General features: G+C 35.2%; 3 protein-coding genes across 10 annotated transcripts; 1 reads left to right on the top strand and 2 right to left on the bottom strand.

Moving 5' to 3' along the window:
• Positions 1-1,506: 1,506 nt before the first annotated feature.
• Positions 1,507-2,734, bottom strand: LOC107269977 (histone H3.3). Of its 2 annotated transcripts, none has more exons than XM_015744500.1 (4): positions 2,390-2,734; positions 2,264-2,327; positions 2,018-2,184; positions 1,507-1,931 (listed from the first exon to the last, which is right to left on the bottom strand). In XM_015744500.1, the coding sequence occupies exons 1-4, from the start codon at positions 2,413-2,415 to the stop codon at positions 1,760-1,762; spliced, it is 429 nt and encodes a 142-aa protein (XP_015599986.1). In that variant the 5' UTR covers positions 2,416-2,734; the 3' UTR covers positions 1,507-1,759. The 2 variants fall into 2 exon arrangements, with proteins under 2 accessions (XP_015599986.1, XP_015599976.1); XM_015744490.2 differs by having other exon boundaries at positions 2,264-2,330; positions 2,390-2,548.
• On the top strand, positions 2,639-7,708 carry LOC107269971 (complement component 1 Q subcomponent-binding protein, mitochondrial). Of its 2 annotated transcripts, XM_015744476.2 has the most exons (6): positions 2,639-2,774; positions 6,063-6,327; positions 6,483-6,633; positions 6,945-7,147; positions 7,232-7,320; positions 7,422-7,708. In XM_015744476.2, exons 2-6 carry the CDS (start codon positions 6,108-6,110, stop codon positions 7,569-7,571), a joined length of 813 nt encoding a protein of 270 aa, XP_015599962.1. In that variant the 5' UTR covers positions 2,639-2,774; positions 6,063-6,107; the 3' UTR covers positions 7,572-7,708. The 2 variants fall into 2 exon arrangements, with proteins under 2 accessions (XP_015599962.1, XP_024943561.1); XM_025087793.1 differs by lacking the exon at positions 2,639-2,774 and having other exon boundaries at positions 5,993-6,327.
• On the bottom strand, positions 3,113-5,501 carry LOC107269958 (myeloid differentiation primary response protein MyD88). Of its 6 annotated transcripts, none has more exons than XM_015744446.2 (8): positions 5,359-5,501; positions 4,995-5,125; positions 4,597-4,793; positions 4,418-4,510; positions 4,208-4,335; positions 3,977-4,145; positions 3,731-3,899; positions 3,113-3,658 (listed from the first exon to the last, which is right to left on the bottom strand). In XM_015744446.2, exons 2-8 carry the CDS (start codon positions 5,108-5,110, stop codon positions 3,226-3,228), a joined length of 1,305 nt encoding a protein of 434 aa, XP_015599932.1. In that variant the 5' UTR covers positions 5,111-5,125; positions 5,359-5,501; the 3' UTR covers positions 3,113-3,225. The 6 variants fall into 6 exon arrangements, with proteins under 6 accessions (XP_015599932.1, XP_015599949.1, XP_024943557.1 ...); XM_015744463.2 differs by having other exon boundaries at positions 5,449-5,490; XM_025087789.1 differs by having other exon boundaries at positions 5,458-5,476.
• Positions 7,709-11,997: the final 4,289 nt, after the last annotated feature.

Below are 11,997 nucleotides of genomic sequence, written 5' to 3'. Positions count from 1 at the left end.
CCAAGAGGAAGACTTTCAATTAAGTCCAACATGTGAGAAGGAGGAGAATCCTATGCCAACGCCAAGGAACAAAGTGAAGAATACAGTTGCAGACCCTAAAACGGAAATTACTTTCGAGGTAGCTACAATGGCGCATCAGGAGAATACCAGGATCGCCTCGTCTTCGGAGGAGGCCAGTGACAGAGAATTATCTATCGCGTCGCGTTCTGCAAAAGCAAATAGATCGGTAAGCGTCGACGGAGACTTAGAATCGGCAGCTAATTTCGATGAACTAGGTGATAGTAGTAGGCAACCTGATCCAGGGACTCCTAACCTCGCTACTGAGGTTACTTCGGGTCCCAAAGTAGAGGCCGTCCAAGAGAGGCTGCTAATGACGGGAGGCGAAAAGGCGACGTTGCTCAAAGCTAAAAGCTGTGGGGCGGGTTTAGATTCCGATGAAAGTTTCTCATCGAACGAGTACAAACCCTCGACGAAGGGCCAAGGGTCATTACTTTCTCTGCCCGCTGGTGCGGAGCCAAAGAGAAAGCGAAATTTCATGGACAAGTGTGTGAACAAGGTGCGGTCCTTCATAAAGAAGTAGGTAACGCCTACGTCATCGTGCAACTATATGCATGTATAAACGTGTATATATTTATATATATATACACAGACCACAAGTGCATATTGTATACTCGAGATGCAGTAACAAAGACTTGTTATTTAATTTTTACTTTAAACGAATCGACTCCGTTTTAAAATTCAAAATCCTATGTGGCCGTAATCACTCGAGGATCTTTTATGTATTTATGAATATTTTTTGTTGTTCTTCCCCGTTTCCTTCGAATACTTGTTTTTTTTTTTATATCCTTAAGATTATTCGGCGAGAGACTGAAACAAAGTGAATATTACACGAGTGATTTTTCTTGATCATTTCCTTATACAACAACTGGCAGAATGAAAGTATAATTATTGTGCCTAACGATAATAATGTGTCTTCGTAGGTACCGTTTATCATGTCGGTGGCAGTAAATTATTGCTACCGAATTTGACAATTGCGAAACGCGCTATAGCCTGCTTTTCCAGGTATCTTTTATATTTCCTAATTGAGAATTGTATTATAGGCGAGTAAAGTTGCGTAGTTAGCTAGTATTTTAATTTGTAATACTTACTATTTTCTAGGCAGTTATTTTATAAGATATTGACATTATTTTTATCATCTCTGTTACGGATTATAATCGTAAACGACGGTTGTTTTTATTGCAGCTAACACGATAATGAATAAAATTTTAACGTAGGCACACACACGCCACGTTATCTTACTATTTAACAATATTTTATTCAATTAATAATATCGTACGTTCATACATAGTTATTGCGTCCTTGTCTATTACACAAAGCTGGGTGGTAATAAACGCCACCGTCGACGCGACGCTTTGACAAACGTTTTACGATCCGTCGAAGGAACCATAAAGTGTATATTTTACCAAAGTTTCACAGAGTAAAATAAGAATTTTATTGAGATGTTTGAATGTTTCTCTTAAATAAATTTTATTTAGCAAAAGTTAATACTCGTCTCTTATATTACAATTACACTTACAAAATACACTGGTTTCCTTCTAGCGCTAATCGGCTGCTTGACGGGCACCAAGTTAGAATACAAATTTCGCAAAGCAAGTCAACTGTCAATATTTTCCTATAAGTTACAGTTAAGATAGGTACATAAGGCAACCAACGTCAGAATGACTTAAAGATTTACAAAAATGAAATTCATCAATAATTATTATCTGTTTATCACATCGTCTCGTCCTCTTAACCGCCGCACCAGGACCATATCTACTGGTTTTAAGGTAACGCGTTTTGCATGTATTGCACAGAGGACTGCATCTTCAAAAAATGCCACCAAATATGTTTCTGCCGCTTCTTGGAGAGCCTCTAACGCAGATGCCTGGATTCTGTAGGTAAGCATACCATAATTTTATGTTAAGGATTAGAGGTTATGTAGATGATCACGTGTTAAAATATGACTCTTTAAACTGACCGCGTAATGTCCAACCTGGGAAATACTTCATGAAGTATTTCTCTGACAAGACGTGAAAATGGCTGCTTAGGTATGAGCAATTTTGTGGTACGCCTCAAATATCTGATTTCTTGTAATGCGCGCATTGTTCTTCGTTTTTTGACATTTCTGTTTACCAGTATAGATGTCTGAAAGAAAAGGTTACGTTATATCGTTCAAACGCCAAACGCTGACAGTCTATCAATTTATGTTCAATGAAAATTATACCTGACTAGTTCCTTGACTAGGTCCAGGTTTGTTCGATATGTCAGATCTGCTCGTAGATAAGGATCTGCTGGAACGTTACGGTACTGTTTAGTAAAATTGTTGATAAATAGTTCAGTTATGATATACCTTGCTTCGGACTTTCGGCGAACCATTTTTCCTTGTAAAATTTGTTAAACTTTTTTTTCATTAATTTTGTCTATAACTTTAATATTATGTTCGAGTTATTTTGTGACCTTGTTCAGTTATTAATAGGATAAGCAGTTTAAAATTTACAGAAAAGTGAACGTGAGTAAAACAGTGCAACCGATAAAATGAAGAGTGACGCTAGAATTTGGCGGGAACTTGGCCAATGGCGGTGATGTTAATTGGTTTCCTTGCATGGCTACCTGTATTGTAACTTTAATCAATGATTAAATTTTGTTGTTTTGAATTGTACTTGGGATTCACAGGTCATTATTAGTTTATTAATTTCTTGGATTACTCGAAGTACTGATCAGTGTCGGAAATCTTGGTGAGTATGAAATTAGTGATTCTAATGAAAGTAGTTAGGTTAGGTAAAGGTATTTTTATGTAGAGATGAATTATTTGGTGAACAATGGGATTTTTATGAAATCTGACATCAGGGTATTACCAATCAAAGAATGTTGAATAAAATTTTGTATTTGTAATGCATGAAAGATTTATTAATTGCTTCAGTTTGAAGTTTTTATTGTATAGTGCATTATGTTCATGAAAAATCTGAACTCGTGTAAATTCATGCTACCTAATTCACTCTTATTTACATGTATTCATGCAATTCTTATAGTATTTACATTTGTGACATGTTCTCATGTAATAAAACTGCATTACTTTTAAATATGTCTTTGACTCTTGTTTGTGATACATTAATATCAGTAACAATTACAAAAAAATAGTTTTGGAAATTAATTTTTTAACATAGCTAGTCAATATTAAATATATTACTATTTTGCGAGAAGGCGTTGAACTTTTTGCTTACAGTGGACTACAAAGTTCTTCTTACATTTCTTATCAGGAATGCTTGCTAGTGTCAACGATGATAAACTTAAATGATTTAGGGATGGCAAGCTCTTACTGTTCGTATCGTTTATATGTGGTTCACATATTTGTGGGGTGCGGACTACTTTCTTGTCGTACTGTTTTTTCTTGATTCCAAACAAACCTTTGCATTTCCTCTTTATTACACATTGATATTTTAAAGTGCTTTGAAAATTGCACTTGCTTGTCTCATTGCACTCATATGCTGGCAAAGCATCTACTGTACTTTCTACCATGTTCTTCTCTTTATTACAATTTTCCTCAAGAGATAGTACCTCTGTCGAAAAATTATCTTCGAAACTCTTCTTCATTTCTGATTGATTTATCTGGATTGCATGGCTACAAATAATTAATTATAGATTCATTAATTCAGGAGTATTCAAATAAATATTCATTAATTTTAATACATACCTAATCGATTTATTTTTGGTTGCTGTAGGAATTCTTACAGAATCTCGTAATCTATCCCAAAAATCAAAAAGACCTACTCTGTTATAGTCGAGAATGAATGTATAACTCAATTGCGGTGGAATGTCACATTTTTGGTATAAACAAGGTATTACTTTTCGCTGCCTCTTATCTAGAAATGAATATATACATACACTTAAAAATGGAAATCATATTAGAGTATAATTCCATTCAACAATGTATACTTACCAATGCCTATAGCTTGTGCATAATTCAGAAAAAATTTGTTTGCAGCACTTTTGAGGAAGTTTGGTGATACGATTACAATTAATCTATTGCAACGTTCAGATATTAATTGCATGATTGCCTCGTGCTCAAAGGTTACTCCTCCCATTAGATCTCGATCTTTTATACAAAGCTGTGAAGAGGGTATATATATTAATACTCAGTTTTCAAGAAAAAATGTATTATATCTTCTACCTTCAAATTAAATTTATTTTCAAGCTGTTCTATCATTTTTATTGCAAAATTTTCATCTTCATCAGCGTACAGAAGAAACGCATCATAAAATTGTTTCTCTAAGCCCTGTTGATACCTGTAGAGATCATCTAAAACATAACAGAATTTTGCAATAGAGCATTATAATTATTAAAAATATTTAATCAATAAATTTAATATTTTTTTCTTTACCAATAGTTAACATTTGACGATCTGTATCTTCTTCAACTTGTTCCACAGTAGATAGATTCTCCATCCTTTCTAAATATCTTTGAATATCTTTTTCTAAAATAGAAATCCTTTGGGATCAACTCTCGTCAATCTCCAAAATTCAGTTTGTTCCCTTTATTCAAGATATTAATAATATTTACCAAGAAGAGGTTCAGTGTCATCAATAATATCCCACCTATCCAGCCTTTCCAATATCATCTGCAAATCTTTGATTTTCCAATCTTTTTTTTTCCCTTGCATAATCGTCAAGATATGAGAACATGGATCTGGTTTTGACGCAATTGCAGGTATCTCTTCACCTCCAATTCCTAATAAGTGTGCAAGACCCCTCCAGTCCCTAGAATCATATGGAAATGATATACATATATACTCTGGTACTAACATCTAAATTCTAAAAATTAGTCACACACAATTAATGAATTTTTCTACAATTAAGCATTCTGTTAACAAGGATTTTAACTACATCCTGTTCTAAAAAAGAGTGGTAACACTTCACGTACGGAATTAATAGTCGATTATACTTAAAACACATGTTTACCTTGGCAGACCATCATCGCACGGTAGAAACTTTCTTGGGTTGAGTAAAGTAGAAATGAGATCTTTAGTTTGTTCAGAAAGTGCAACAAGTGGTACTGTCGTTTTCAGATCCGTCATATTGAAACGAATAAGCTGATCCAGAAATCACAAAAATTATTTTAAAATTGTACTCCTAACTAGAACATTAAATAAACATAAATGATAACAAAACTGTACACTGAGTTATGCGTTAGATTCACTATTCGCTAACTATATATGTTGGAGCTTTCTCTATGAAACCGTAAAATAATAGAACGACGCTACAGTACACCGTATCATGGCTTATGTCGATACATGTTATTACAGAAAAATTCCCGTGATATTACCACTTTCTTAGAACTGTGATTATGATCGCTTCTTCGTAAATCACTGGTTTTATATCTAGAGATTATTTTTTAACGGGGATTTATACTAACAGCGCTTACTCTTGATTAAATGTGGTACTACGTACTAGCTAAAATTGTTAGTTCATGATTTCAACTAAAGGTGCCGTGAATAATTATGTTCCTTTACATATGTATACATAGATACTGTTGTAGCATATAGTCCGACTGAGACTACTATCACGTATGGTGGTTTTAGCGATATAAAGATACAGCTAAGAGACGGCATAAAATCCTTTAAGCATTATTTAATTTTATAAATTTTGATATAAATCAATTACAAACCTCGTACCCTTCATTCAATAAAATACTGAGCTAAAGGTAACATTAAGCAGAGTGACGTATCACGTTTTTCGTCATTCACATTACTAAACAACTTTTAAGATTTCACAAGCTACATAGGAAACCATAGTTCCATGTACTGCTAAGCTCAAATTTATGTTTTTACTTTAAATGTATTTATTCCTTATAATACAGATAAATCTAAATCCATTTGAAATATTCTCTTTCCGGAAATCGATATAGTGCGCATGTAAGAGTATAGAGAGCGTTTTAAACGGAATAAAGTCGGCCATATTAGTGACGCAACCATTTCTTTTATACAGTGGTAAAAAAAAGCTCATTTGGGGGTTACGCTGTGTCCGTAGGTTTCTATTAAATTGTCTACAAAAACGTAATTCATCTCTTGAAAAATGAACGGAATCGTGAGGAACGCATTGCGAGTATCCGCCCTAAAGAGTATCGTGTCGCCGACAAATGCTGTAGGCACAGCTAAAAGACAATTCACCCGTACTCTTTGGAACATGTGCAACCGGCATCCCACTGAAGCCGCACCTCTTACAAGCGTGAAAATTCAGGCACCCTCAGAACTTTGTAGTTGTGGCTGTGGTTCACGCGGTGCTCATACCAAAGGTATACATTTTATATTTATATTTTGTATCGTGAGGTAACGGGATAGAATTTTTAAAATGGTTTTTTGTGTAATGGTTACTCGGCATCTCGAAGCCATTCCTTTACATGCCATGTGTAATATAAAGTTTTTAATTCTTGTATGTATTCCTATTTAGCTGAGAAGGACTTAGTCGAATTCCTTGCTGAGGAAATCGTTGCAGAGAAAAAAGCTCAAAAACTTAGGACTATCCCCACTGAAGTCGATGGATTTAAAGTTTCCTTGGACGGAGCTGAAGTTACTCTGACCAAGCAGCAGGATGGTGAAACGTTAGTATTGCGTATTCTATATTTGAATAGACCTTTTTATGCTTTTCCAGTGTTTTTATGCAAAGTCATAAATTGTATTATTTGAAAAAATGTGTCCCATTGTTTTGAACAAGAACATTACTCTTTAGTTGTGACGTCCAAAGCATTGAGTACAAGGTAATAGATAATCATTACCTTGGTAATTTATCTTTGGAAAAGTAAAGCGTTTCTATTATTGTTGCTTATTTTTGTAGTAAGCATGATTATAGAAACGCAACAATTTGTTGTTTAAAAACTTTTGTGATATTTACATATAATGTAACTTGTTATAGTATTAAAATTAACTTCAACGTCAACCATACTGTTGACACTGATGCAGAGCCAGAGATTGATCCAAATGATGATAAACCAGATATTGGAGACATGAAGAGTAAACCAAATTTCGAAGTAGATATTATTAGGGGAAAGCAGACTTTAGGATTCACATGTTCTTTTAATAATGAGCCAGGAGCATCTGGTGCTGATGATAATTACAGTAAGTTTTTCTTTTTGTGCTTAATCAACATATAAATCATAACAATAATAAACTACATTTAAATCATAATGGCTTCACTTACAGATGATATCTTTGGTATCGATGAAATTACCTTGTATGAAGGTGAACACTCTGATAAAGTATACGCCGTTGCTGGAGAAGTTGTAGATGCAGTAAGTATATTGTACCAGTTATTTTTATACTTCAACTGATTTACATATTCCTTGGCAAACACTCCTTTAATCTAAAACTTATTATTACTTCTTTATTACAGTATCTATACGATTTGCTGATGAATTATCTGGAAGAGAAGGGAATCTCTAATGAATTTGGTGAGAAGCTTATCGAATTGAGTACAAGTTACGAGCACTCAGCATACATTAGCTTACTAGAAGGACTTTCCAAATTTACTTCCTCGAAGTAATGAAACTTCAGTCATCACGTCACTCTGTTGGTCGGTTTCACTGTACCGTTCTATACAGTAGTTCTGTATATCTTTAGATTGTAAGCCTTGTTAATAAACACAAATAAAATAAAAATTATAAGCGATAAATTCATTAATTTAGACAGTAATAACATTAAACACTGTCATCCTAAACATCACCTGAAAATCGATGCTCTTGGCGGTACTTGAGATCAATCCAATTAGAGGAGAACTGAAAAACTCAATTATTGAAATAATAGAATAAATAATTTACTAAATTTATATATTGATACATAGAAATGAAAAATCACGACGTGGAACACTTAGAAGTGCGTCAAATGACAAAATTTGTCAGCGCGCGCTTGCCGCGCAGGACTCAGTTGGGGGGGGAGGGGGTACTCGGAGATCGGTACTCTACTGATCTTTTGGAAGCATTCCTCATATCCAATTTCCAATCTTCTATTTTTATATTTATTTCTTCTTTACTTCCATATTTCTTTATATTTCATTCTTTACTTTCTCATTTATCTCTTTCCTTATTTATTCTCTACTTTTATACCCCTCCTTACTTTTCCACCTCTTAACTTCTTTATTTTTGTCCTCCCTTCTGTCTTCTCGTTTCACTCTGTTCTCTCTCACTTTCCATTGTGTTTGTCTTACTTGTCCTATTCCTTTGGTCTGGTCGAGCATATTCATTCGACTAGTCATATAACGGTAGTCACCTTGTTGGAGTAACTACACGTATAGACCATGGTGTCAGGGGTTGCCCTTTCCCCTCAGCCGCTGAACTTGCTCAGTGGGAAGGGACGGTGGTTGCAGCGCTGAATATCGTCCCTCGGGACGTCCTGGCGTTGTTCACAAGGGCGCCGTCGGGTGCTACGCCTGTGGTCTTTCGTTGCGGTGAATCCTTCACTAGGGGTAGACCTTTCGCGTTTAACTTATCTTACTCTTTTCGCGTTTAACTTCACCTTACGCCCTTGCGCGTTTTTCTTGTCCCTCGACCCGACTTCCTCAATAAAAAAACAAACACGGTCCCTTATGGGGCCTCGGAGGGGTCGTAGCTTCCTTGTGGAGAGGCAGGACCTCACGGAAATGGCCGGGAGGGGCCCATTTCACTCCCTTATACTTCCTACTTTTCCCACTGTTCTCTTTTCTCGTTCCTCCCGAATAATCTGGTTCTCGTGCACACGGTTTACATATTTTCTTCTCTCTTTGTTCCTTCAATCCTTGCCATCACTGCTTCTCACTCTTTCTTTTTAACAATCTTCATATTTTTCCCTTCAACAACATCTTCCCTGGCTGCTGTCACCAAATGTTTCTACTCAATTTCCGAATCTCCTATTCTTTCCTATGTCTCCATCACTCTCCTCCTAGTATATCTTTAAAAACTAAGTTGTTAAAAAGTCCTTTAGAAAAATAAAAGTCCAAAGTGGTAGCGCATGTAACATACCACACGTGTGTCATATTGCAGTGATATATGTAGTATGTGTCTAATGGTGCTGTTTTGTTAATCTTTCGCAAGCCATATACTGTACACGTATACTGTATCATTATTGCATTTGTCGAATAAATTATCTTGTAACACTTATACACTTTTCGAATCTCCTATTCCTTCCTATATCTCCATCACTCTCCTCATAATATGTCCCCTTCAACAACATCTTCCCTGTCTGCTGCCACCAAATGTTTCTACTCAATTTTCGAATCTCCTATTCCTTTCTATGTCTCCATCACTCTCCTCCTAGTATATCCTTAGAAACTAAATTTTTAAAATGTCTTTTGGAAAAAGAAAAATTTAAAGTGGTAGCGCATGTAACATAACACACGTATATTATATTGTAGTGATATATTTGAATATATTTCTAATGGTATTGATATTACTAATCTTTCATGGACTATACATATATGTACATCTGTACTTTGTATACTGTATCATTATTGCATTTGTTGAATAAATTATCTTGTAACACTTATACACGTTGATATTATTTTGCCCTATGCGAATATCCCAGAGTACGAATGAGTTCTGTCTCTCTCTTACTCTCCTCCGTCCTAACTGCATCCTTCACCTACTTCTAATATAGTTTGAAATTCAATTCTCGAAATTGCACCTCTGGGAGGCTGTATCTCGAAAACGGCTGGGTTTAGGACTTTTTCCTTGAAATTTGTCCATAGAAGAAGCTGGTACAGGTTAGATTGCGATAGGGCCACTTTCAAAAAATTCCTTTACTTTTTGGTACTCGCACACTTTTTTTTTAATTTTGAAATTACCAAGCATTCATATTAAAGAATTTGCATTAGTTCGAATTTTCGCCGATAAGGGACAATGAGTAAATCTTATTAAAGATTTCGCATTAGTTCGAATTTTCGCCGATAAGAGGGCAGCACCTCCTGGGCATGATATGTGGCGCCATCTCTGAGAGAACGGGTGAACTTTCTTAGTTAAAATAATTCCGAATTCAATTTAAAAATCCTATCGTCGAAATTTCAATGAGTAAATCTTATTAAAGATTTCGCATTAGTTCGAATTTTCGCCGATAAGAGGGCAGCACCTCCTGGGCATGATATGTGGCGCCATCTCTGAGAGAACGAGTGAACTTTCTCGATAAAATAATTCCGAATACAATTTGAAAATCACTTAGACGAAATTTCAATGGTTAAATTCTTATTAAAGAATTTGCATTAGTTCGAATTATTGCCGATAAGAGGGCAGCACCTCCTGGGCATGATATGTGGCGCCATCTCTGAGAGAACGGGTGAACTTTCTTAGTTAAAATAATTCCGAATTCAATTTAAAAATCCTATCGTCGAAATTTCAATGAGTAAATCTTATTAAAGATTTCGCATTAGTTCGAATTTTCGCCGATAAGAGGGCAGCACCTCCTGGGCATGATATGTGGCGCCATCTCTGAGAGAACGGGTGAACTTTCTTAGTTAAAATAATTCCGAATTCAATTTAAAAATCCTATCGTCGAAATTTCAATGAGTAAATCTTATTAAAGATTTCGCATTAGTTCGAATTTTCGCCGATAAGAGGGCAGCACCTCCTGGGCATGATATGTGGCGCCATCTCTGAGAGAACGAGTGAACTTTCTCGATAAAATAATTCCGAAAATAATTCGAAAATCAGCTGTATCTCGGAAGAGACTGGTACAGATCAAATTGCAATAGGGCACTTTCAAAAAATCCCTTTACTTTTTGCAACTTGCTGATGTAATGAAAGTAATGACAGAGAAAATAGAGCATTGCCGAAAAGAGGTGTAGAAGCATAAGGTTGGAGGAGAAGGAAAAGGATGCTGTTAGGACGGAGAAGTGTAAGAAAGAGACAGAACTCATTCGTACTCTGGGATATTCGCATAGGGCAAAAGAATATCAACGATCATAAGTGTTTAAAGATAATTTATTCAACAAATGCAATAATAATACAGTATACGAAGTACAGATATATGGTTTACAAATATGGTTTACAGATATATGGTATACATACATATATGGTTTACAAAAGATTAGCAATAACAATACTATTAGAGATATATTACATATATCACTGCAATATAATATACATGTGGTATGTTACATGCGTTACCACTTTGGACTTTTATTTTTTCAAAGGACTTTTTAACAACTTAATTTTTAGGGATATATTAGGAGGAGAGTGATGGAGATATAGAAAGGAATAGGAGATTCGAAAAGTGTATAAGTGTTACAAGATAATTTATTCGACAATTGCATTAATGATACAGTATACGTATACAGTATATGGCTTGCAAAAGATTAACAATAACAGTACCATTAGACACATACTACATATATCACTGCAATATAATATACATGTGGTATGTTACATGCGTTACCACTTTGGACTTTTATTTTTTCAAAGGACTTTTTAACAACTTAATTTTTAGGGATATATTAGGAGGAGAGTGATGGAGATATAGAAAGGAATAGGAGATTCGAAAAGTGTATAAGTGTTACAAGATAATTTATTCGACAATTGCATTAATGATACAGTATACGTATACAGTATATGGCTTGCAAAAGATTAACAATAACAGTACCATTAGACACATACTACATATATCACTGCAATATAATATACATGTGGTATGTTACATGCGCTACCACTTTGGACTTTTATTTTTCCAAAGGACTTTTTAACAACTTAGTTTTTAAGGATATACTAGGAGGAGAGTGATGGAGACATAGGAAAGATAAGGAGATTCGGAAATTGAGTAGAAACATTTGGTGACAGCAGCCAGGGAAGACGTTGTTGAAGGGAAAAAGAGGAAGATTGTTAGAAAGAAAGAGTGAAGAAGAGTGATGGTGAGGATTGAAGGAACGAGGGGAGAAATAGGTGCGTAAAACGTATGCACGAGGACCAGATTATTCGGGAGTAGCGACAAAAAAGAAGACTCGAATAAGTAGG

Source organism: Cephus cinctus, unplaced genomic scaffold (assembly GCF_000341935.2).
Source record: "Cephus cinctus unplaced genomic scaffold, Ccin1 Ccin1_scaffold0076, whole genome shotgun sequence".
NCBI classification, from domain to species: Eukaryota; Metazoa; Arthropoda; class Insecta; order Hymenoptera; family Cephidae; genus Cephus; species Cephus cinctus.
This window is presented reverse-complemented; position numbering and strand designations above follow the sequence as displayed.

What these genes read in the sequence shown, in the direction of transcription:
- LOC107269958 (XM_015744446.2), bottom strand. Translation starts at nt 5,110, where the DNA reads ATGACGGATCTGAAAACGACAGTACCACTTGTTGCACTTTCTGAACAA. An exon ending in TCGTCAAATGTTAACTATTG is followed by an intron (nt 4,336 to 4,417) that starts GTAAAGAAAAAA and finishes GTTATGTTTTAG; the next exon opens with ATGATCTCTACAGGTATCAA. An exon ending in TGCACAAGCTATAGGCATTG is followed by an intron (nt 3,900 to 3,976) that starts GTAAGTATACAT and finishes ATTCATTTCTAG; the next exon opens with ATAAGAGGCAGCGAAAAGTA.
- LOC107269977 (XM_015744490.2), bottom strand. Translation starts at nt 2,415, where the DNA reads ATGGTTCGCCGAAAGTCCGAAGCAAG. An exon ending in CTAGTCAAGGAACTAGTCAG is followed by an intron (nt 2,185 to 2,263) that starts GTATAATTTTCA and finishes CTTTTCTTTCAG; the next exon opens with ACATCTATACTGGTAAACAG. An exon ending in CCCAGGTTGGACATTACGCG is followed by an intron (nt 1,932 to 2,017) that starts GTCAGTTTAAAG and finishes GCTTACCTACAG; the next exon opens with AATCCAGGCATCTGCGTTAG.
- LOC107269971 (XM_015744476.2), top strand. Translation starts at nt 6,108, where the DNA reads ATGAACGGAATCGTGAGGAACGCATTGCGAGTATCCGCCCTAAAGAGT. An exon ending in AAGCAGCAGGATGGTGAAAC is followed by an intron (nt 6,634 to 6,944) that starts GTTAGTATTGCG and finishes AACTTGTTATAG; the next exon opens with TATTAAAATTAACTTCAACG. An exon ending in CTGGAGAAGTTGTAGATGCA is followed by an intron (nt 7,321 to 7,421) that starts GTAAGTATATTG and finishes TCTTTATTACAG; the next exon opens with TATCTATACGATTTGCTGAT.